Raw genomic sequence first — 25549 nt, 5'->3', positions numbered from 1 at the left:
TGCTCACAGATTTTTGGAGATCTTGGAGTTGCAGTCCATGTTAGGCCAGATTACATCTTTGGAGCTCAGAATATGATGGCAGTAAAGTAGAGAGGGAGAGAGCAAGGCTTTGCTCATGGAAACTGGAAGCAAAAGAGCCAATCAAACAAGGGGATTCAAAGACATAAACACAGTCCCCAGACCACACCCCCAGGGACCCACCTGCCCAGGTCATTACTCAGTAAACCCATCACAATGAATTCACACAATGATGAGAGTACAATCCTCATGACTTAATACATGAGCTCTTTAGGGGACATTCTATATCCAACCTTAACAGTGTTTAACTAAAATCTCTGCTTCACATAGATTATTTGTAAGGAAATGAAGCGAGGACAGGTAATGCAGAGATTGCTGCACAATGGTATGAGGAAATGGGGGGATTTCATCTCACCTCTGAAGCAGGAGGAATGCCAGGCCATTTTCAAAACGTCGCATCATCTTACAAGTTCAACAATTTTAGTATTTTAACAACTAAAAGCATGTAGTTGTTAATGTCTTGTTTTAGTAAATAAAGGGAATGAGAAGAGAGCCGACATTTACTAAAGGCCTGGAATGTGCTGTGTACTTTTCACAGAGTGCCCCTTTTCATTTTGAATCTATACTTATTGCAGAACCACCATGTAATGTTATAGGGCTTACTTTATAAGAAGTAATTAATTTAACTAGGTCATAACCCCCCTTGACAGATGGTGATGTTATTGGTCTTAAACATTGGAGACACTCTTAAGCTGCAGGGTTATATAACATGGGCACTTAGGGAGAGGCTTGAACTCTTTGAGTCCTTTGGGGTGCTATTTAATTCATCACTGCTGTGCTAAATAAAAAATTCATCATGCCTCATAAAAATGCCCAAGTATTTCTAGGCAGTGATCTCAAAATTCACTACCATGAATACAGATAATTTGTAGAGAAACATTCAGGGTTGATGGGGGCAGGAAGGCAGAACATGAGGGATCTATCAGAGATACATTTTTCCAAGGACATCAGAATAAATCTCTGTGCCCGAGAAGATGATCCTGACATAAGAAAACACTATAAATTATTTGTTTTCTAACTTTACAGTTACATCAGGTTCTAGGAACTCAGCAGCCATCTGCTAGAAGAGTTATGTAGCCTGCCTTGCTCATTAAGACCTTTGGTTCTAAACCCCGAATAACCTCATCTTACTTTATGCTTAAAGTGTGTTTGAGGAGGTATGAGTATAAGCAAGGCTTATTTTGAGTTTTGTTTTGTTTTGTTTCCAGAGAGCTCTGGTAAATCCAATTCTACGTGACAGAGATATAACTAATTTGCTGTAGCCGCAATATGGTTGAGTGACCTACACCACTGCCAACATCCACCTTGAAGCAGAATAGCTAATCAAACCCAAGGCCACAGTGTGGCAAGTTTTTGTTGTTTCTTCCTCATAGGAGAAGGGCCTTTCTTGATTCATGTTTTATATGAATTTCACAGAAATTTTGAGGCCCTCCTTCAGAAGTAGGTGATATAATGGTTTTATTTCCATGAAAGTTGTCACTAGCCAAGACTGCTTGGGGCAAGGGCTGCATTTCTTTCTGCAAGACCTCTCCCCTTTTTTATTCTCTGTTTGGAAGAGATCAAGGCTGCCTGTCTTGAGTTTGGATGTGCTGCAGCTGGGTTATGTCACAGCCCTGCAGACCCAAGACTGCTGAAAAGGATGTTCCTCTAAGTGGCAGAGAACTGGTTTCATTGTACAGACATGGCTTTGTGGGTTTAGGCAGTCTTGCTCTGTAGGGCTCTAAACCTCTGGGTCCCTAGAAAAACTTGGATGTCTTAACTAATAAGGTAGAGAGCGAGCAAGCAAGCGAGAGATGGGTAGGTAAATTGTTTGTGTGTGTGTGTGTGTGTGTGTGTGTGTGTAAATGTGTGACTGCATATGCAATATGACACATACGACATGATCTGTATGTGACATACATGATATTACATGTATCTGAGAATGTATCCATATACATATATACATATACATATATATCTTGGCTCCTAGATAAATTTATTAGAAGTTCTGTGGACAAAAGTTCAAAATGAGCCTTGCTTTACTCATCCCTCCTCTCCCCACCCACCCGCACAGTGATTGAGTCCATGTGGAGCCTGCTCAGTTAACATGCATGGACTTTGATGTCTTGGGAGTGAGATTCCCATGCTTTGCCATATGATTCCAAATGTTTTTCATTGAAATGTTTGTTTTTCCCTTCTCGTTTATCTAATTGCTGTTTTATGCTTTCTCTTTTAAAAATTATATATTGATTTATATAATTTTGATTATGTGATACTTACATAATAATGTATATTTTACTCAAAACTCAGTGAACAGTGCCAAAAAAATATAGACTTAAATTAGTTATTCTTAACTCTTATAGGACATTAAAATCCCCAGAATCACACAGACTATCATCTATAACCCCTTTTTATTCTGTATAGAAATTAATTCTGATCTAGATAATCTGATCCAGAAGTATTTCATTACAGTATTTCATTTGTCTTTTAGTGCAAAATATGTTAAACCCTAAATGTTCTACTGTAATACTCTGGTAAGAAGAGATTTTGACCTCAAAACCTTCATATTTTCTTTGTCCAACAGCTGCTAAATTCTGTTTCAAGATGCTTTCGACTTATGTGTATATAAATGTACATATTTAAACTCTCTGTGAGTTAGAGAGAAAACTGTGTACCAAGAATTGATTCTGAGCAATGCTTTTACATTTTGCCAATTTTAAATGCCACTAATCTTACATTTAGCAGTCAACATAATTCAAAAATTAGACTTTGAAATGTGGAGGATTATATTCAATTATTGATTCTTCTCAGATACATAATATTTTTTATTTATAGAAAGTTATTACATGAATATTTGATTTGTATAAATATATTAAATATTTGAATATAGATCTGAATTTATTTGGACCTTAGCACTGAGGAGCCAAAAGGAAATGAAGCAGAAAGCCTTATGAGATAATCATGATTTCCTGTATGGTAAAATATTATGAAAACAGTTTGTACAACTGTGTTGGGCCTTGCAACTCACCATTATTTCTCTAGAGTAGTATCTATTTCATGAACTGCTTGAGTTAAAGATCAAGTATTGCATTAGGAAAACAAATTTTAAGAGTTACCTCTTTAAATAGTGTGAATTTATTTGGAAAAAAATTACTGTTAATTCCAGCTTCCAGAAATGAATTATAAAAACCAGCCTAGTAATGAAGTTCTTGGGGATAGTTAAGAATCTGAACATAGCAGACTGTTTTTATCAACTTGGATGCATGTGGTTGGAAACAGTTTGAACTATATCCTTGAACAATAATTTAAAAATAATATTTAAATTACTTCAATTAATGTTAGAAAATGATTTCAGATTTTAAATTTAATCCACCTTCCTATACCAGTAGGTATTGTGGGTTTATAAACAGCTTAATAGCTAGGTGATACCCACCTAACCCAAATTCCAAGAGATCTATTCCTTGTGCTATTTTCAAATAGATTTGCCCCTGAGAGAACTTGATCCCAATTTGTTCTGATCATTAAATGTCTCCAAGAGGCCAAATCAATTCCAGTAGCCACCGAAGTGTTCTTATTCTTGGTTGCTACCCAGACCCCTCCTAGTAAGGAAGCCTGTTCCCTCAGTCCATCCTGGACAAAGCAGGATTTCCAGAGATCTCAGCATGACCATGAATTTGAAGTTTGAGGTTTGAGGTTTGTGTGTAGAGAGGTCCATAGTTAACAGATTAAACAAAATAGCCTGCCCTGGACTTACTGTACATCTTGTCAGTTCACCTAAATGAAAACTTACCTTTTCATCGAGAGGCAGAGGCAGAGGCAGAGGCAGAGGCAGAGAGAGAGAGAGAGAGAGAGAGAGAGAGAGAGAGAGAGAGAGAGAGAGAGAGATGTGTGTGTGTGTGTGTGTGTGTGTGTTTCTGTCTGTCTGTCTGTCTCTGTCAGTGTCACTGATGATTTTGCCTACACAAGTTTTCAGTCTCCAAGTCTTATTGTGGGTATAAAGACAAGCTAGAAATTTATGTCAGAAAAGAAGAATATATATAATGCATGTGAGCGCGTAGGTGGGGAAGGGGAGCAAAAAGTGCCTCTGAGAAGGCAGAAGGAAGAGGAAGAGCACAGAGGTGAGTTGTTTGAGCGACAGGACTGCAGACTTGGAACTCATGTGTGATTTCTCCAGAGCCAGCACAGAGCTGGAAACCAGGTACACAAGATTTCAGGAACTTGCCGTGAGCACAGTCTCACCTGGACTCGAAAGCCAGCATGCCTAGGAGAGGTCTCCTGAAGTGACTAGGAGAGTTGACCTTGGGTGGGTGGACAGAGGGCAATGTGGCCTCAAGGACTCAAGTGAAACATAATCATGGGTTGACTCTGTGAGACCAGGCCAGCCTGAACCGAGCAACGAAGCTCCGCACACACAATTGACCAACATTTATATAGTCAAACCCGGTGAACAATGGAAAATGTAGTTCAGGGACTTTCGCCTCTGAATGATGTGTTACATGGACATTGCCTTGTGATGGAAAGGGAGTGCAGAGATGGAAAGGTTCCATTTCACACTTGTAGTCTTTATTTTTCTGTGGTACTGAACCCAAGGGCATTCTACCTCTGATTTACACCCAGCCCTTTTTATTTTTTATATCAAATAGGGTTTCACTAAATTGCCAAGGGTCTCCTTAAGTTGTTGAGGCTAGCCTCGATCCTGCAATCCTCCTGTGATACTCTCAAGTACTGGGGTTACAGGCATACACCATCATACCTAGCTACACTTGCAGTCTGGAAAGGGAGACAGCTGTCATTACAGACCACCAGAGAATCAATTTGGATTCATTTTCATCACCCAGAAAGCAAATTGGAAGGAGACAACTCCAGTCACTGAAGAAGTACCCAACTCTTCTGACCACAGTTCTGACCTCCTTGAGATTGTTTACTTCCTCATTACCATATTTGGTACTACTCCAAAAACAGTAATCTTAAGATATGAGAGCTTATGTGATCTGCATAGATTCTGTGTGTCCTGGTAGTCGATCTTTTAGGTTGGTCATAGGCCAGAGCATACGTTGTGTGGCACACCCAAAGCAGCATTCCACTTTTTTTTTTTTTTAATATTCTCATTGGTGCAAGTGGAGACTGGAATCCACCTACGGGTCTCCCCATGAGAAATAACAGTGGTGAGATTGCCCATGACACCCATAGGCAGCTGCACGTCACTCACCCTGGGACACCTCCTGCCCGTGCATGGTGACACTGGAGCAAACTTGAGACAAAGCAAGATTTGGGGAGATTAGTGTTCTTATCTCTGTAGACCAGACCCAGGCCTGTATGTTATTTTGCTAACACTTAATAGTTGAGAATTTCTCAGATACTGATTATGGAATGACAGAACTGGACAGCTCAACAGGAAACAAATTTCATGGCAAATACATTCACAAAGCTTCCTAGATCCTTTCCAGTGTTTTACAAAGTACATGTGTACATAGATGAAAGGCTCTGAGAAGCCCCTTGGTATGGAAACTTTCTTCACCACCTCTTACTCACTGCAGTCCCAGATTAATTTGACTTTGAACTTCTTTTCCTTAAATGCCTATTAGGACTTAGATTCTAGGAAGCAGATGCTGATAGGGGACATGGACTGACCACTGACAACATATTTGTCCACCCCATCAGTTTGAGCTAAGAAATTTTTGTCTGCTCTATGTGGCCTGTATTTCATAGCAGCTTGCCTTTCAGAGTTGCTTCTGAAGCCTATGAAAACGACTGTGTCCTCAAGGGGTTGATGGATCCTCATATTCACTGCTTAGTCTTTGAACTGAATTGAAGAATAACCATTTGGTCTAATTGTGAGCAAGCCAATTTGACTTAAAAATATGTTGAGGAAGATCAGTTCTTTTAAACTATAGAAATAACATTTGCTAAATAAGTTCAGGTTACCAAGTTATTTTGGCTTGAGTCATCTATAAAAACAATACAGTAATTGTATATACTTGATTGCTTTAAGAATACAATTCTTCCGAGATGTTGTTGACTGTGTTACTAAGCAATCTTTTTAACAGCCAAGCAATAACCTTTGAGTATAATTCTTATTATATCAAAATCAATGACATGTCATTGAATTGAAAGCATGCATGATGAAAAAACTTTCCAGAACATTATTCCTCCCAGGAAAAATAAGGTTTCGAAAGCACTGTTAGCGAGTCTTCTCCCCCAAATTTCATGCCCCCCTGGGGTCTTAAAGGTTCTGCTGAGTGCATTACTATGGCTTCTTTTTATCCACAGAGGCCAGCAAGCTTGTGATGTCTTATGTGGCAGCCGTCTGTGGAAAAGGAGCAGAAGTGAATCAAGTCAAGGAGCAGCTTTTGCAGTCCAACCCAGTACTGGAAGGTAGGATTTCTGTGTCCATTCGGTCAGTGTGACTTGAACAGTAGATTCAGTTTTCAGGACACTTCAGTACCTGGTATTCTGGGAAAGTAGGGGGAAGAAGAGATTCAGGTTGAAACCTGTTGAGCAGATGAACCAAGTGGCTTGGAATACTTACAGGAGGGCACAGTTCACTCATGGAAAAGGAACATTCCCACTTATAATCATTTCTCTTTTCTAATTCTTATTTGAAATATTTAAGTTTTACTTCTAAATAATTAACCTGTACTTGCATTCAATGGAGTAGTGCTATTTTATGTAGGAGGACACCCAGGGATGGTTATTTCTGTTGTCAGGGAAACAAGGGCTCTGCCAGAGAAACATTTTATGAACCATAAAGGTAAAACCTGGTCATAGAGCTCACACGTTTTAGAACTGGCACTCTGTAGAAGTCAGCTCAGGCTGACTTATACGACATCACAGACCAGGTAGCTTCAACAACAGAAATTGATTTTCTCAATTTTGGAGGCTGGAAGTGCAAGATAGTGGAGCTGGCAAGGTAGATTTCACACTGAGCCTCCTTCTCTTGGATTTAGGTGGATGCCACCGTGCTGTGTGCTCACATAACTCTTTGTGCATTCCCTGAGAATGTGAGGGAGCAAGAACGAGCTCTGTGCTGTGTCTTCTCAGTGGCCCTTATGGGCATTAATCCCACCATGAGCATCCCACCCTCACTACCTGTTATCTTGTTTAATCCTAATTACCTCCCAGTACTATCACATTGAAGGCTAGAATTTCAACATATGAAGTATGGGGGGTTAGGGAGGGACAACCATTTGGTCCTTAAGCAACATCAGAAAACAAAGGTAGGGATGACTTCTGTTAAGTATAAACCATCCAAACATTGCAAACCAAAGTCTTTTCCTTTGATGGGAGGCCATTAAATTCATTTCCTATTATAAGAATGTCTTCACTGTCATTCAACACTCTTATTGGGGGTAGAGTAGGGTTTCTCAACCTTAGCACTGTTGGATTGGATGCCTCTTTGCTGAGGAGGGCTAGCCTGTGCATTGCCAGGGGGCTGGGAGGTGGGCGCTTCTGAGTGTCCCGGGCCTTTCTCACTAGGTGCTGACTGCATCTCGGCCTATAATCATTAGGATCAAAAATCTCTCTAGTCATTACCACATATCCCCTGGGGAGTCAAAACCACACCACATTAGAATCTTTGGTCTAGAGACATAGTTTGGTTGATCCCTTTGTTCAAAGGTATGAAGGATGAGTTAACACAGATTAAAGCAGAAATGTTCCAGGCCAGGTGAGCACCCCCATCAGTTGTGTGAAAGGACAGAATCCCACTCTGTCGTCTCCTACTCAGGTCCAGCTCCTCTGTCTCTTGGAGATGCTTCTGAAGCCTGAGCATTTACTTCGACCCCAGACACATTTCCATACTTCAGCTTCTCCATTTTATTACAAGGAAACACTATGGATCTGTATTCCTGGGTGGGAGGAGAGAGAGAAGCAAAGGCCAGATCATCTGTTAGGTTGTTTTTGACTTTTCCTCCCTTCCAATGTCTTAACTCTGAATGAAATTACAGAGAGTGTTATCTCTGCGTTTTATTGCTCCAGTATTTGGCATTTTTGTTTACTGTCTTTGGCTTTTAAGTTACAGTGTTCTACAGATACTTTTTCCTTGTATATGCTTATTTTAAGAATGCTGGGATCTACAGGCACAGTGCTGCTGTGGAATGCTGTGGCTGGCATGTGTGACTAGAATCTAGCTCTTTATTTTCTGGTATTTGAAACTAGGCTGCAGTGCAGGACATGGGAGAAATGTCCACTGTGGGCATGTATTATCTTTTATGGGAATGCTTTACCTTTGAACTGGAGCTGCTACTGTAAATGAACATTTAGAACAATGAACTTTAAGAAAAACAATCGAGGAATGTGTCTTGAGTGTTCTATAATGGAACACTTGTTTTTGATTCGAAGGTTCACAATAAAGGACTTCAGTGTTGGGGTTATGTTTAGTAATGTGCAGCTCTTGATTTGTTTGATGAAAAGATGACTTATGGTTTGCTAATGGTGCCCTGAATCAAGTTTTTTTTTTTTTAAGCAAACTCTCCATTTTCCTGTGACCTTCAAGCCACAATAAACTTTTTTTTTTTTTTTATGTGTCAGCATCTCAAGCTGGACATTGAGGCTTTGCAAGTTAGTTAACTTGACAGCCCTACAGTTCACACCACCACAAAGGACTAGCCTGTGAAATCATGAGAAGGTCGCAGTCTTCCTGACAACCAAGTCAACATCCACCATTGTCGGGGTTACACCCAGATAACCTTTTTGGTTCTCTTGGTAGGCGAGGGATAAGCGTGGGAGCCTCCCCCACAAACCTCCTTTTCTGAGTATTTCAGGTGTATGCAGGTTTTTTCACCCACCATAGCATCTCAGCTTCTTTTCTGTTGAAGTAATAAAGAATTTGGAAGCCGTACTTGGCCCAAGTAACATCTCTACTGCAAAGAATTGCCCTGTCTTGACTTGGAAAATTTTGTCTTCATTGATCTTGAGCTAACTATTTTTTTAAAATCAGAAGCATGAAACAGGCATTTAACATGAAGTATACACATCAGGTGTTAACTTTGGCCAAAGTTAACTTCTACTTAAATGTATTCTCTCCCTCCTTGATCAGCCGGCTGCTTGCAAAACTAGGGCCATTTCTTGGCCCTGGTGCCCATTTGAACACTAGTTATTAAATCCTCCTCTCCCTGTTTAACTTGAAGGAGTAATGGAGGCTTCAGAGATTTGATGCCCAGCCTCTGTCCCAGAGTTTCTTTCCTATGAGCTGCATCATCTTGCTCTCTCTCATCTTGCTGTTTCACCCCTGGATGCCAGAAATAGCACTGTGTGTGGGGGGGGGGGTGGGGGGGGCAAGGAGGGTGCTTGGTAGAAATGTAGAGCATCATATCCCAGACCCACTTGACCTGAGTCCACACTTTAACAAGATCTTTTGGCATCTGGGTTGGACATTAAGGTTTGAGATGCACTGCTGGCCTTCCATGCTCTAGCTGGGGATCCTTTTCCCCTTTTATGACCTAAGTTGGATACTACTTAATTTTCTGCTATTTGCCCCTCTCTCTGCTATTACCTGTGTTAGATAGGAGTCCTTTGTGCCCAGGGGAGGGTCGGCCACAGGGACATTTAAAAGGGAGTCCCACAAGAGATTTGTGTCCTCAAAGCAACCAAGATCAAAACGAACTTGTATATTGTGTTAGGGGCCAATTTGGTTTTCTTTATTTTCTAGAAATTTTCACATAGGTTCCATGGACATAAGCTAATGAAACATAAAGCATTTTTAGGCTATTGCAAATGACTGTGATTTTTAAATCTCAGTATTCTTCTGTCTTTCAGAGCAAAATAATTAATTACAGTTAAAAAAAAAGCTTGATTTTTAAATTATTTGGCTTTATATGCCTTCTTCTCTGATCTAGAAAACTCATTTAATTCCGTCAAGTCTTTGGTAATATGAAATAATTTCAGAAATAATCTTATTCACCGATGATAGTGGTGAGAGTCAAAACCTGGTCTGATGGACACTTATTTGACTCCCATTTAAGAGAGTTAACAGTTGTCGAATTGGATAAGATAAAGTTTACAGTAATGCTTGCAAAAATTGCAGGAATCAGAGGAATAACTCTTGCTATTTTTCTATGAATTTATAAAATATAGGAACTTTAGCAACTTATTAAAATTTTTGCTAAGTATATTTTTATGGGAAGTTTGTACAGAAAGGTCATCACTATAATTTGTATTTGCCAGTGATGATGTTTAATTTATCTTTTTGCTTGCAATTATTTTTTCTCTCAACTTTAACCATGCATCTGTTTTATTCTTACTAGCTTTTGGAAATGCCAAAACTGTAAGGAATGACAACTCCTCAAGATTTGTAAGTATTTGCATAAGCTTCGGTCTTAACACTAATATTTAGCTCATGTATGTTTAAACAACCAGTTGATGTTTAATATTTCTTAATACACACATTTTTAAAAGGAGAATACCATCCCTATTGAGACACTGAAAGTTCTATAGGTACTATTATTTTCTTTATGTATTTTCTTTTTTAATTCTTATTGGAATGATGAACTATTTTTATTATATTTTATTCTACCATAAAATTTCATGAGCAATTTAAATGAGGCAAATTTCAAATAGCTCTTTACTGATCTGAGTTTGGGTACTTAATGATCATAATTAAGAATCAGATATTAGGTAAATAGAATCTGAATGTCAGGTGTGTATAGCCTATCACTCTTGACCCTTATTCAGTGGGCCCAGAAAGGACGACATGTATTCTAAAACTTTATAGAGGTAAAATCAGTAGAACTGATAAGAAATATAAGGGCAGGTGGGTTCAAAGGAGGAGAACTGGGGAGTGAAAATCGAAGCTAGCTGACGTCAGCTTAGTTGAGCTGGTAATCGCTGTTTCTATTCGTGGAAGCCTGGGCTGAGCCCTCTTCAGCCTGGTGTCCTGCCACTCTCCATCATGTGTCCATCTGTTGGTGCACTGGGGCCATGATCTTCCAAGCCTCTGGTCCTCACCAGGACACAGGCACTGCCAAGCGATAGCTGGCACAAGAGTGTTAAGTGTGATGCTGGTGCTTTGAAGTTGCCCTTTGTACAAGTTTATATATTTTTGCTTTGTGAGCTGTCTTCTCACACATGTTACTCATGCCACTGAGACCATTTCTGATGGCCTTTCTACCAGAGACCCTTCTTGATCTTCCTCCTCTCTTGCCCCTTTTTAGATCCTCTTTGTTTTTTTTTTTTTTTTTTTTTTTTTTTTCTCTTAGAGTTAGTGCTTTAGAAAGAGAATGACCTCAGGTGGAGGTGGTTTTGGTAGCTTAGCAAGTGGGAAGCTAAATAAGTTCCTAATTCCAAGGCTTCTGAATTTTTTCCATTGGATTAGCCTGTTAAGTTGTTATAACGGATTTGATCCATGCCCGTTCCTGTTGTGGTAACATGGCTAATCTTGTTGCATAAACAGAATTAGAAGTGAAGTATGGGCGACAGAAATAATTCCAGTGATCAAACTTCTTTATCTGATGGAAATTTTAATTTGGTTGGCAGATTATGTGCTCATATGCTTTTTAATATATTTATAAATCTATTTAGTCTGTAGGCAATCCAAATGCAGAAAATCGTAGTGCTTAAAAGGTCATTACTACTTAGTGATATGTGAAATCTAGAGAAAGGCTTGGCAGGCGATTTAGCTTATTAAGTAGCTTCAGAGAAATCCTATTAAAAATGGGTATTAGGATATGAAATTAACACTTGATTATTGGCTAACTCATGTCATGCCCAGTTTTTAGTAATTTCTCTGCTTCGTAGTCTGTGACTGGACTAGTAATATATCCGAACGTATATCAGCTTATAGTGGGACTGCACTGTGTTTAACATTGCCTACCATACCTGACAGTGGTTTGTGTACTTTGTACTTGTATTCCAGGGAATTAGCAGTTCCTTCAAGTATATTTGCTTAACAAACAATGAGTTTCTTGAACTCTTCACTGAGAAATCTGATAGAACCTGCAATATTATAGTTAATTAACGCTATTGTAGCTGACATTTGAGACCTATGTGCCTAGTAGGCAGGGGCCTCACATATTTTTCTTTCTACCTCAGCAGATCTAGTTTGAGACACTGAACTTCATTGAAAAAAGGGACTCACTGGTTTTGAAATATCTTAAGGCTGTAAAAATAATTTTTCTTGCTTTACCAAGACTTTCTGGAAGTGGGAATTACACTGAGCATCTACCATGTACAAAGTACTGAGCTTGGTAGGCACTGGAGAATATAGAAATGAACCTGTAAGGTTGGGGAGATTTCATTACCCAGCCTCCCATTCAAGAAAAATTACACACACACACACACACACACACACACACACACACACACACACACACATTCATTTGTTTGAAAACTGTGTTTTAAACACCTCCCTTGATGCCTGCAAAGTTTCCTTAGTAGCAGCTAGAGTGGTCTTTACAGATTATATTTCATCACTGCCTTGCTGAAGGGCCTCTGCAGGGCCATTGAGCTATTAGAACATAGTTCATGCTCCTGGGGCGGCTAGGGTTCTGTAGGAGCTGAGGCCTGCCCTGGCAGGGCTTCACCTCTGTCACTCTGCTCAGCTTGTGTGCCTCTGTGACACTCGTGACCCTCATGCCGGGCACTTCCTGGCCTCAGGCCTTTGCAGTTGCACCGCATGATCAGTTCCTTCTGCATCACGTGTTCTGTGCTCAGACCTTTGCATGGCTGGTGTGGCCTTTATGTTTCCCCTCGGTGTCACTTCTATGACACTTTCCGTAGGCTCTATGGATTCCGCTTGTTTTTATTGTCTTCAAACATTTTTTAATGTCTGGAATTACAGTGTTATCTTACCTCATTTGTAAGACCATTGACCCCAACACACGAGTAGGGGCCATGGAGCCAGTACCTGACCCCCTTAGGCACTGTGATGGCCCCCATGCTAGAGCAGTGTCTTGAACCATAGTCAGCACTCAGAAGACACTTCCATCCTAACTGTTGATTGTGTTATTGTTTTGTTATCTTGCTTGAAGAATGACTCATACTTTTCAATTTGATAGAAATAAAGATATTTTTTTCTACTAAAAAAAGGAAATTACTGTGAATGAATGCCTGTTTCTAAAAAAAATACTTAAAACATTAATCAGAAAAATTAGACGTGTCTAAATAATTCTGACACAATACATAAAATAGTAAGTTCTTCATGAAAAATACCGGTAAAGTTTAATAGCCATTCAGAGAAGAGAATCTGGAGGAGTCCAGACCTCTCAGGACGCCCATTAGTTTTAAGTGTGTCACCGTCAAGTGGAGAACAGGAAGAGCTGGCACTGCGGCACGAGGACTCCCAGAGAGATCTTTAGGACCTGCCAACCAGAGGTCACATCAAGGGACCCGCAGGGCAGAGGGCTGGGAAGATCGGTCAAGGCCCCACTGGAAGGCTTGGAGCATAAGCTTTAGAGTCTCACTCTTTATTTGTAGGTGATTGGAAGCTGCTGACCACTTCTAACTAGACTAGTGACACAGTTGGCATCAAGCCATCAGTGAGGAGTCAGGATGTAGAAGAGTGCCAAGCTACCCTCAGTGCAGTGCTTGCTGCTCTCCAGCAGTTTTTCCATGGCTGGCTTCATTTCCATTCAACACCATTTATCTCTCCAGATCTCCTTTACTCTCAACTGATACTGCCTTCTTCAAAGAAGTCATCATCACCCTCATCTAGTCCCTCACACTGAATTACTCTTGTACCTCCATGCCCCCTGTATAAATGTCCCCATACCCACTTGTTTTGCACCAGTCTCCCCACATGTGCCCAGAGACCATCTTCTGTCCCTCCATCAAGGTCAGCGCTCACCCCTGGACAGGGCCCCGCTTGTTCCCTCCTTATACTCTCCTCACCACCTGAGTGTCCACCCTCACGGAGGGCCTCAGTATCCACTCATGGGCCGAGGCCACATCCCTGGACCTTTTATCCTCTCTACTTATGGTATTCAACTCCAGCCTGTCATTGTGATTCTCTGGGCAGCTCTCAGCTCCATTTGCTTTTCTCCTTTGCCATTCCTACTTGAAGTCTCCAACACTTTTCTCTGATCAGTGCAGCCGCTGCTATCAGCACCATCTGGTCTTGCTCCTTTCTGGTCCATTCCACACTAGTCAGGTGATCTTGTAAACAGGCAGGTCTGATCATGGTATCCTTGTTCAGTGACATGGCTTGCTGTCAGGAGAATATCTCAGTATCAGCATGTGCGCCAACTTTCCTCTCCAGCCTCAATTCCTCACTCACTGTCCCAATAGATGCCAGTTCTCATGTCTGTTCCTCTCCTCTCTCACCTCCTTGCCTGCCTGACTTTTCCTGATACTTTGCATTTTAGCTGCCAAAGACTTCTTGCTATCCCTTTGTCCCCTGTCTTTTGCATAGCAGCATAACCTCTGGCAGGGTGTAGCCTTCTGACCTGGAAGCTCCTGTTTACCTGTTAGTTCCCCCTCAGGGCTGTATCCTTCCTTAGTTGCCCTGTGCTATGCTTTCCCTGTGCCTGCCTTTGCCTTGAGAAAGTGCTTGATAGACATTTGCTCAGTGCATAAGTGAAGACTTAAAAGGGAGGATGAAGGAGATAATAAGGGGGTATGCAAAAGCAAAAAAAATCGCAAAATACATCCTTGACTGAGTTTTATGCGATCATGTTTCTTTTCCCTTCCCCTTGTGAAAAGTAGAAAGAGTTAAGGTAATACTTAGGGAGAATTATTTAGAAGCCATCTCTCTGACTCGTATTAAGGTAGGATATGAAACAAAACCAAGGTAGAACAACACATTCTTTTCCAAACCAGAAATACTTGATGGGGTGATTTTTGTTGTTGTTGTTTTTGTTCTTGTTATACTTTAGTCAGTTATAGGCCAGTTCTTTAAAAATCACAATATTATGCTCCATGTGTGTTTCAAGATACCATCGATAAAGTATAATATGAACCTGGGTTATCATTGGTATTTAACCTAGGTCAAAAGCTAAAAAATTACAATGCATTGGTAAGTATTTTTTTAAAAAAGCTAAAAAAGTAATAATGATTATTCATTTTTTATTCTAAGTTGGTCACACCACATAATAGTGTATTTGATTTGAGTAGATGTAGAAATAGAGTGTTCTATTTCACTTACTGTCCAGTGTGTTAGTAGTTTGTAGCCATGACTTAAAACATATTTTCCCTATAAAAGTGAAATAATTTACCTTTCCAGCCAGTGTCTATGTAAGGACTCCTCATGTTCCCCAGTTTTTACTCTTGAATTGAGTTACATGTGCCTTTCAGAATTTTAAAACATCTGAAATGGAAAGGCCACATGATGGTTAAGGTCTAGTCTTAAATTACCAACAGAATAGATTATATTTGAACTAATAGGGTATTTAGTATGAATTATTTATTGAGGCATATTGTTATACATTATGGTTACATAAACTGCCCTTAATTACATTTAAACAAATCCATAAAAATAAGGACTTAGTATACTATTCTCTTAAGATGTATATTATTTTGGGTATACTCAAGACTTACCTTGTTTTTCTTTGACAGGGCAAATATATGGATATTGAATTTGACTTTAAAGGTGATCCACTGGGAGGAGTGATAAGTAACTGTGAGTATTTCTTTTTTCCATTGGTGCTTGGTAGTCATATGTCTTAACAGCGTACAAGATGGTAAAGGCATACATGCACACATCATTTATTTAGCTCTTCTCCAATTCCCACCCTATTCCCCTCCCACTTCCTCCTTCTCATGTTTGGCTTAGTGATTGACTTTGATATGTTTGTGAATGTACATCATGTACTTTAGGGAATTAAGTCACTTTATTGACCCATCTATGGTTTCTCCTTCTTCCATAGAATCCCTCCTATGATCCTTTTTCTCCCTAGCTTCCACATATTAGGGAAAACATCTGATTTTTTACTTTTTGTCACTGACTAATCACATTTAGTAATGTTCTCCACTTCCATCTATTTCTTTGAAAATGACATAATTTTGTTCTTCTTTATGGCTGAGTAAAATTCCATTGTGTACATATCCCATAGTTTTGTAACTCATTCATCTGTTGATGGACATCTTGACTGGTTCTGTGGTTTGGTGATTACTTAAATCTTTGTAAAGAAGTTCAGAATAGTAAAACATTCATTTATAATAGAATATTTTAGGTACTTGGGTCTTTAAAAGGTAGGTATAAGAATGTGTTTCTTGCCAGGTGTGGTGGCGCACACATATAATCCCAGTTCTTGGGAGGCTGAGACAGGATCGTGCAGGTTCAAAGCCAGCCTCAGCTACTTAATGAGGCTCTCAGCAACTTAGTGAGACTCTGTTTCCAAATAAAATATAAAATGGGTCTGGGAGTATATCCCAGAGAAGGTCCTTGGGTTCCATCCCTAGTATCACAAAAAAGTGTTTCTTTTTTATATTTGGACTTTTAACCTTTGTATTTCTGATTGCTTTATAATTCAGTGTAATTTATAAGTCTTTTTAATGATGACTTAAAATTTTCACCTTTCAAAATGTTTCTAGAGCCTAACCCTTGTAATCCTAGTATTTAGGAGGCTGAGACCTGAGGATCGCAGTTTATTGGCAGTCTCAGCTACTTAGTGAGGCCCTCTGCAGTTCAATGAGACCATGTTTCAAAAATAAAGAATAAAAGCTGGGAAAGGTTGAGTACGCTTGTAATCCCAGAATTTGGGAGGCTGAGACCAAAGGATCACGGTTTGCGGACAGCCTTAGCTACTTAGTGAGGCCCGTTGCAACTTAGAGAGACCCTGTTTCCAAATAAAGAATAATAATATTAAAAAAATAGGGCAGGAAGTGTAGCTCGGAGGTAGAATGCCCCTGGGTTTCATCCCCAGACCCACCAAAAATAAATAAATAAATAAAATAAAGAATAAAAAATAGGGCTGGGGATGTAGCTCGGTGGTAGAATGCCCCTAGGTTCCATCCCCAGGAATGCAAAAAAAAAAAAAAAGGTTATTTCAATTGACAAAATATTCTTTGATTAAAAACAAAATATAGGACCGAGAAAAGTGGGGCTTAAGAGCCCCGCTAACAACCAATCTCCATTACCACAAAATCAGCGCCTTTCATAGCCAGAAAATACCATCACCAGAGAAACAAAAAAATCACCAGGCTCCAGAGAGAAAGCGGACTGAGAACAGAGCTCAGAGCCACAGAGGAGATCCTAGGATGCGGCAGCAGCGCCATACTGCCGGCGGCAGCAGCAAATTCACTGGATGGCTACAGCAAGCCAAGGTGAGCCGCTGCAGAACAGCCAGGCGGGATTTCTCGCCGCTGGTAAAATCTAAAGCTCCCAGTGGCTGAGCTCAGCACACGCTGCAGGTATTCAGAGTGGAAATCAAAACCAAGAAGTAATATGCCAGCCTCACGGCCGAGGGCGTAACAGCGGCGCCATATTGCCACCGGCGGCAGCAGCAGAGAATTCACCGAATCCAGTACAGCTACATCTGCGTACTCAAGAACAGTGAGTCAAATTGCGAGCCACAGAGGAGAAATCCCAGTACTGTACTCCCTGGGACTCGACCCAGTGGGGGAGGGGCGGTGGCAGAGATATCACACCATAGGAGAACGTGCAACCTGGCACCCCCCTCAGTCTAAAGCAGCCTCTATCGACTCTCTGAGTCGGAGACTCTGTGATACAACCCAGTAAAGGAGTAGTGGGGTCTGAGATACTACTGAATCGAGATCCAGGACACCTTAAGTGAAGTCATAGTGACCCAAGGGAAGAACCCAGAGAAGGCACAAACTTCCGAAATCATGGGAAAGAGGAATAATACTGGAGCAATGAATGCCCACAACCCCACAACATCAGAACCCAATAAAACAGAAAATCAGAGATTTCTAGAAGATCAAATCAGGAAAATCACTGTAGAAATAATAGAGGTGCTTCGAAAAGAACTCAGAGAGAGCCAAAAAGAGATAAAGGATGCAATTAATGAAGTAAAGGCCTCAATTCAAAGCACAAACAACCGATTAGACCACATGGAGAACAGAATCTCGCTCTTAGAAGATGATCATTCCAAAAATGAACGCATAGTTTCTAATCTAGAAAAAAATATCCGACAGCAGGAATCTGATATTGAAGAAATATGGGCCCATTTTAAGAGAGCTAACCTAAGAATAATTGGAATAGAGGAGGGAAAAGAAAGTGAAACTAAAGGGATCAACAATCTCTTCAAGAAAGTAATAACAGAAAATTTTCCAAACATAGAGCAAGAGGTCGATACACAGGTCCCGGAAACTTATAGAACTCCCTTTAGACAGGATCAGAGAAGAGGATCTCCACGCCACATAATTGTCAAAATGACCAATGTGGAAGCCAAGCAGAGAATCTTAAAGGCAACAAAAACAAAGGGCCAAGTGACATTCAGAGGCAAACCAATTAGAATCACTCCAGACTTCCCAAACCAAGTTATGAGAGCCAGAAGGGCTTGGAGTAATATATTCCAAACTCTGAAAGAAAACAACTTCCAGCCAAAAATTTCCTACCCAGCAAAACTTTCTATCAAATTAGATGGAGAAATAAGAAGCTTCCATGACAAACAGAAACTGAAGGAATTTATGTCTTCAAAACCAGCACTAGAGAAAATACTCAAAGAGATTAACTACAAAGAAGAAATAGGTAACACACACCAGAACCAGAGAAACAAGAGTTTCCATCCAACAGTCAACTAAGATTGGTTATCTGCAGAGATTCATTATTTATGTTAGTCTTTTACCTATCTCTAAATGGTATTGTTTGCCTTTATTGTTGTTAATTTTTAGGATTTCTAGTTGGAATATTAATATACCTTCAGATATAGCATTTGGAAATATTTTATTCCATTCTATTAGTAACTTTTAACTCTGTTTACATTGTCTTTGGATATACAATTTTTTTTTTTTTTTTAGGGAGTTTGTATACTCTTCTGTTGCCTGTGCCATTGAAATCATATCCAAGAAATCACTGCCAATTTCAATGTTGTGAGGTTTTATGACCCAGATTTTCTCCTAAAAGTTTATAGTCTTAAGTTTTATATTTAGGTCTTTTATCTATTTTGAGTTAATATTTGTATATGGGATTAGGTAAGGGTCCAATTTTATTCTTTTCCATGTAATTATTATGTTTTTACAATATTTAGTTAAAAGATTATTATTTCCACCACCAAATGTTCATGGAAACCTTGTCAAAAATAACTTGACAATATAGGGAAGAATTTAGCTCTAGGCTTTTATTTAACTCCAATGGTTTATATATCTGCCTTTAGAATAGTACTACACTGTTTCAATTATTGTAGCTTTATATGGTTTGAAATCAGAAAATATATATCTTCTAGCTTTGTTCTTTTTCAAGATCGTTTTGGGTATCTAGTGTCCATATTCCATATTAGGATAGATTTTTTTTTCTGAAAAATAAATATATAAATATATGATAGTTTCACCTAAAAAAATAGAAAAAAAATATTCTCTGGTAAGAAAGAAAGTAAAAAGAAATATTGAAATGTTATCTTTAAGTCATCAAAAGCTTGGTATCAGACAAATGAGACTGTTATGTGAGATTATCATTTTAAATTTTGGATAAATTGCTAAAATACTAGATGTCAACCACTAAGCCAAGCATGGGAGGGAGGGATGGGGAGAGAATGGGGTGGGGATCGGGTAGGGGCTGACTGGGCAATGTGTGCATGTATGTCTACAAAAGTTTGTATCCCACTATGATGTATGAATACAGTGCACCAATTAAAAAAAAATATATATATATATATATATATATATATATATATATATATATATAATTGATTTTAAGGGAATAATTTTTGGTAACATTTATCCAACAAAAGGAATGGATCTGTACTTCAAAGTTATTCTGAGAAATTTTGTTTATCTCCCAATATGTTTAGATATTTGTAATGTGATACAACTGTTAGATAAATACATGGATTTATTAGCCTCCTTTAGACATGATTCATGATTGTGGGCGTGTGAAGTGTTCTCTTTTAAAGGTAAAAAGTGAACATACTCAGATAAGGCCTACCTAGTAGACCCAGTGTGGTGTTGTTTGAAACGGGCACAAGAGCATCACACGAGGATGTTAGTATCTATAAATATGGAACCTGGTTAGTTCGATCACATACTTATGGCACCCTCAGGTCTCCATTCATGTTGGGAAATTTAAAGATGACTGAACAGGGTTTTGTGCAGCTGCTCTGGTCATCCTCTTAAGCCTTCTGGATGCCTGGAGGCCCACAGCATCGAAGCTCCCTGGCTTTTATCCCTTCTTTGGGCTGTTGGGGTTGTTAGAATAAAACACTTTTAAATTTAGAAGGAAAATGACACGAACTCACCGAGTATCCAGAAGATGCTCATTAGATTTGTAGCAGCCATGCAAAAGGTTTTGCTGAACCCCAAATACAAAAAGGTTTAAAATGAGACCTGATCTGGTAGAAGAGGAAATGGGTATCCCAGGTGCCCCCGAGATTTTCCTGACCAGTCCTAGGACCCTTTCTGGTGGAATGCCATTTGTAAATTAGTGTTTTGAGTAATTTAGGTACATTCCACAGCTGATTAAAAAAAAAAAGTTGTATCATGATTCATAGAGTAATCTTCTAGGGTTAAAGTTTCTTTATCTTTGAAACAATGGAATTAAATTGGATGAGTTCTATGCTTCTCCCTATTTCAGCATTCTGTGGTTCTTTTTTTTTTTTTTTTTTTTTTTTTTTTTTTGGTGATACTAGGGGTGGAACCCAGGAGCTTTTCTACCTCCGCGCTATATACTCCTAGACCTATATTATACTTTATTTGGAAACAAGGTCTCACTGAGTTGCTGAGAGCCTCACTCAGTGGCTGAGGCTGGCTTTGAACCTGTGCGAGTCTCCTGTCTCAGCGTCCCAAGCACTGGGATTACAAATATGCACCACCATGCCCGGCTCTCTGTGGCTCTTAAATAATGTAATTTTTCATTTTAATTTGCCTGACTATATGCTTCTCTGTGTCATTGAGTTATTCATATTTGTAAGAATGTATAATTGCTATAGAAATAACTTAAAAGAGAAAGTTCTAGTGTGAGATGAAATTGAATAGGATAGTGCTGCTAAGGTTGGATGATTTTTATATGCCAAATATGGAAGCAGAAGTACTCATGCAAACTATATATGATGTAACCAAAAGCAAATGATTACAGCCTCGGCCAAACTCGTTAGGCAAACTCGTTTTATGATGTACAGCAGCTGATGAAAGCCATCTAGGGAAAGGTGTGCTTCAGTTTTAAAGCCACCATTTTTAGGAATAAATTTTGTTCTGAAAAGTATTCGTGAATCTTTAATACTTTCTTCTTACAAGGCAAGCAAATAGTTATTAAATTAGTAAAACGCTTTCTTAAAACGAGAGCGAGTTTGCTTTTATAAATTATAGAACATGTAGCAGAACATTCTGGAACAACATTATCAGAATTGCTCTTGAGAATTCTAGGAAAATAATTAGGAATTACTTTATCATTAGTAGTATAAGAAAATAACTGGTTTCAAATTTTGAAGTTCTAAACAGATCTTCTCTCCCCCCTGATTTTTATAGTATCCATGGAGAATAAATACTAAACACTCAGTTCTTTTCCAATTTAGATTAATATATCTTCTTGAATGGCTTTCATATGGTGTGTGTTACTATTTGTTCCCACAAAGAAATTATATTGGAATCTGTGGTAGTGGGAACACCCTGGTATGTAAGTAGAGTGTCTTTGGCTCTGGCGAGGAAAGGAACACAGTGGTGCAGGAGGACATTTCATCCAGTGTAGATAGATGACTGACTCCTAGGTGACCACTGTGAGCTGCTGCCTCCTGGCTTAACAAGGATGAGTAGCAATGGGTAAATCCACATGTGTTCTGTACAGGCTGCTTAAAGTTAGCTTCTTGTAATCTGAAAAGCAGACAAGGTTTGCCATTTTGTAGGAAGTGTATGTTGTCTTTTTCCAGCAGCTGCCTAGTAAAAGCACAAATTGTTTTTGGCTAAAGTTACTACCCTGAAAAAGGCACAAGATCCCTCTAGAAAGCCAATTGGATACCTAGTCAGTGGAAAAGGAAGCCCGGTTACTCCCCTCTCTCTTCCTAAAAGAGATGTGCTATAAAATTTAAATCTGGAAAGTTGAAAGTTAGGTATTCCTGAGGTCGTGTCAGTTGGAGAGAGGTGTTACTAAAGTACAGATGACAAACGTTTGTGCCCGTGGAGAAGATCAGATGGGGAAGCACACCCAGATGTTCATTTGCTCTGAAATCTCATTTCTCCTGCTTTGTTAAGTCTTGTTGTCTCATAATATTTATACTTCTGTGTTTTAAGATTATGTATCTGATGTTTTGAACTGGAAACCTCTTGCTTTCATTAATAGACCCAGACACTGTATGTCTGTGGTACTTGGCAATTTAGACTGTAAAGAAAATGTGATGTATATCTCAAGAGATTTTTATCTGCCCAAAGAGTAGCACACAGAGAGAGATGTGCTGTGAAATATTTCAAGTGGGTACATAACTGTGCAATTTAAGGACAAGAATATGGCTTTTTCACAGTAGGGTATCAAGTGTATTAACTGAGGTGTGTCAGTGCTTGAGATAAGGATGGAATTGGTTCAATGCAAGAAGCTCCTATATTTTCCTTCTTTATTGAGACATATTCATGCGCTTACTTAGGTAACTCTTTCTGGTTTATTATGTGATTTCCACCATCAAAACAAAAACATCGAGTTACTTAATTTTTGTTCTTCTATTTCTTCATCTTGAAATTGGGAATAATAGTACTATTGCTCTCAAGTTCCGTGCGGTATCCATTATTTATTAGCATCTAAAGTACTTGTTATGGTGCCTGTCATGCAGTAAGCACTCAATAAATATTTGCATTTTTTACACTTAAATACAGATTTTCTTAGTGTCTCTATTTGCTCTATTAGGACAGAGATTTAATCTACTTTATTGCTGAATGACCAGCAATTAAAATAGTATTTGTTGAAAAGTAAAGCTCCTGCATAATTGGACAGTTTTATCTGAATATTTTATGCTATTCATTTAAAAATAATTTAGCTAGTACTTGGGAGGCTGAGATAGAAGTATTGCAGGTTTAAGACCAGCCTTGGCCATCTTAGGGGGACCTTTTTTTTTTTTAATAAAATAATAAAAGGGCCAGAGATACAGCTGAGAGAAAGAGGGCCCCTGAGTTCAATCTCCAGTACCACAAAAGAAAGAAATAAAATTTTTAAAGAAAAATAATTTTAGCAAACCAAATTATTAGTAATGAAATTGTCTGTTGCTATGTTTTTTGTTCAGCTTGAAAAATACGATCCTGTAAGTTATGAAGGAAGGCAGATGTTGAGGCTGGTGTGTATTCCAGTTATTCTTGCTGCCCAGCAAACTCCCCAAATAGTATCTTGAAATAATGGCTCTGGCAAGCCCTCTGGGGCTCTGTGCGCAGAACACTGCAGGATCCTCTTGTCCTCAAATGCATGGGGCTTCCAGCTCCTTCAGCTTTGACATGTCAGGCATTCCAAGGGAGCCTTCCAAGGCCATTTCTACTGGGGCTGTTGACTGGAGCAATCTATCTGTGGTCTCCCAGTGCAGTGTGGGCTTCTCCTAGCATGGTGGATGGGATTTGAAAGGGAGTGTTCTGGGAGGGCGCACCACCACTGTCCCAAGAGAATCAGGAGGAAGCCCTGAAGGAGAATGGGAAATCATATGTTTTTTTACTTCTGGTTTCAGGGGTAGATACAGTTCCCAGCTCTCAATAGAAAAGTATCAAAGAATGTATGACCATTTTACATTAGCCACAAACTGCTAGATTATTTTTAAGAATAGTCACAGTATTTTCACACCCATGTCTACGCCCTTGAGTAGTTCTCTTTGTCACTGACTCAAGGCTTGGCTGTGATGTTTGCATTAGTCAGTGGAACAATTAGCAAAGTCAGCACAACCAGACTTGAAATTGGTTCCACGTTGGTCTTTTCTTGCTGCTTTTGGGAACTCTCTCATCATGACCATGTGTATGAACCTGGGCTGGTCTGATGGATGGGGAGAGGCATGATGGAATGAACTGTCACACATGAGTGAGGACATCTTAGTTCAGCTGCCAGACAGTCTGCCAGCCACGAGCACGCCCAGTGGAGATGAGCCAGGCTGACTTAGACTACAGCTGCCCTCAGTGAACTCTCCAAATCATGAGCTAATAACTGATACTGTTTTAAGCTACTGACTTTTGAGGTGGTTTGTTATGCAGCCCAAACTAACTGATACATGGATCTGACATAACACCTTATTCTTCATCCAGTTTAGAAATGCATGAAAATCACGTGGAATCAAATTGGAGAGGAAGTGGCTTTATTTCTATTAAAAGCAGACTTGAAGAAAGTGACTTTTCGTTTAGCACTCAAATGCATAGGTGTTATCTGCAGCTTGGTTAGCTAGGTGGTCGTGGCAGCACTGAGCAGCTGTATTGCTCCACCTGTCTCCCAGCACTGAGGAGGGAGTTGAAGGAACACAGTGTGCCTGTGTGCATGCTAGGCCCCTCTGCCACCCTCACTGCTCAGCCAAGTCCTTCCTCTTGCCCAGCGGAGGTATGAGCTGGAGCTGGGAAAGGAGGGGGCAGTTACTCTAAGGAAGATCACTCCATAGGGAAACAGGCAGGAGGAAGTAACCACTTCTTTTATGAGGAAAGTAGGGAATGGAGCAAATGGCTCTGAATTCCTTTTCTTTCATATTTCTTTTGAATTTAGGATATGACTACCTCATATTTCTATGTGCCATCCCATGGTATATTGCTTAATCTATACACACAGGATAAGGAACATCATTTTCCTCCTCTAATTTGTTTGACTTGTTGCTTTTTCCCTGTTATATCATAGCTTTGGCTTTACTGATGATAAGTCATTGATTAGGAGTGAAACTGCCTGTTAAAATAACTCCTCAAGGAAACTAATCTACTTTGTTTCCTGGGATTATACTCTGACTTGGAATGGGAGACTGCAAGAATCAGTTCTCAGTAGCTAGCAAATATTACCATAAGTAATGTCTGTTTTTAATTTGACTTCTTTAGGATCACAGATCATACAAAAAACTAAGATATTACCTAGTTTTTAATATTAAGTTGGATTTTTTTTTAACATTTTGATTTATAAAGCTTCTTTTTTTTTTTTTTTTTTTTTTTGGTGGTGCTACTGGGGTTCCTGGAAGCCCTTTTACCTCCGGGCTACACTCCCAGACCTATTTTTACATTTTTATTTGGAAACAGGGTCTCCTAAGCCAGCGTGCGCGGCTGGCTTCGAACCTGCGCCATCCTCCTGTCTCTGTCTCCCAAGCGAGGGGATTACAAGTGTGCGCCACCAGGCCCGGCTTATAAAGCTTAAGAGAGAAATAATCAACATAGATTGACAGGTGTCCGTAGTAATAAAATTGGCATTTCAGGAGAGTAATTCAAGCTGGGTGACGTGCCACAACCCTGTAACCTAGCACTTGAGAGGCTGAGACAAGGGGATCGATCACAGGTTAGCCAGACTCAGCAACTTAGAGAAGCTAGTTTCAAA

The 25549-nt window shown here is 39.5% G+C and overlaps 1 protein-coding gene across 4 annotated transcripts in view; it reads left to right on the top strand.

The window, feature by feature from the left end:
* MYO1B (myosin IB) overlaps positions 1-25549 on the top strand; it is a gene marked incomplete at both ends in the record, with an annotated part of 147677 nt that overhangs the window by 64498 nt on the left and 57630 nt on the right. For all 4 annotated transcript variants that reach the window (XM_080688770.1, XM_080688768.1, XM_080688769.1 and 1 more), the window contains 3 exons: positions 6328-6432; positions 10302-10348; positions 15544-15607. In XM_080688770.1, the coding sequence (XP_080544896.1) occupies positions 6328-6432; positions 10302-10348; positions 15544-15607 (216 nt within the window). The remainder of the gene's footprint in view (positions 1-6327; positions 6433-10301; positions 10349-15543; positions 15608-25549) is intronic.

This window comes from Muscardinus avellanarius (genome assembly GCF_963383645.1).
Source record: "Muscardinus avellanarius genome assembly, chromosome: 2".
Classification (NCBI taxonomy): Eukaryota; Metazoa; Chordata; class Mammalia; order Rodentia; family Gliridae; genus Muscardinus; species Muscardinus avellanarius.
The sequence above is the reverse complement of the archived record's forward strand: the minus strand, read 5'-3'. Positions and strand labels throughout refer to the sequence as shown.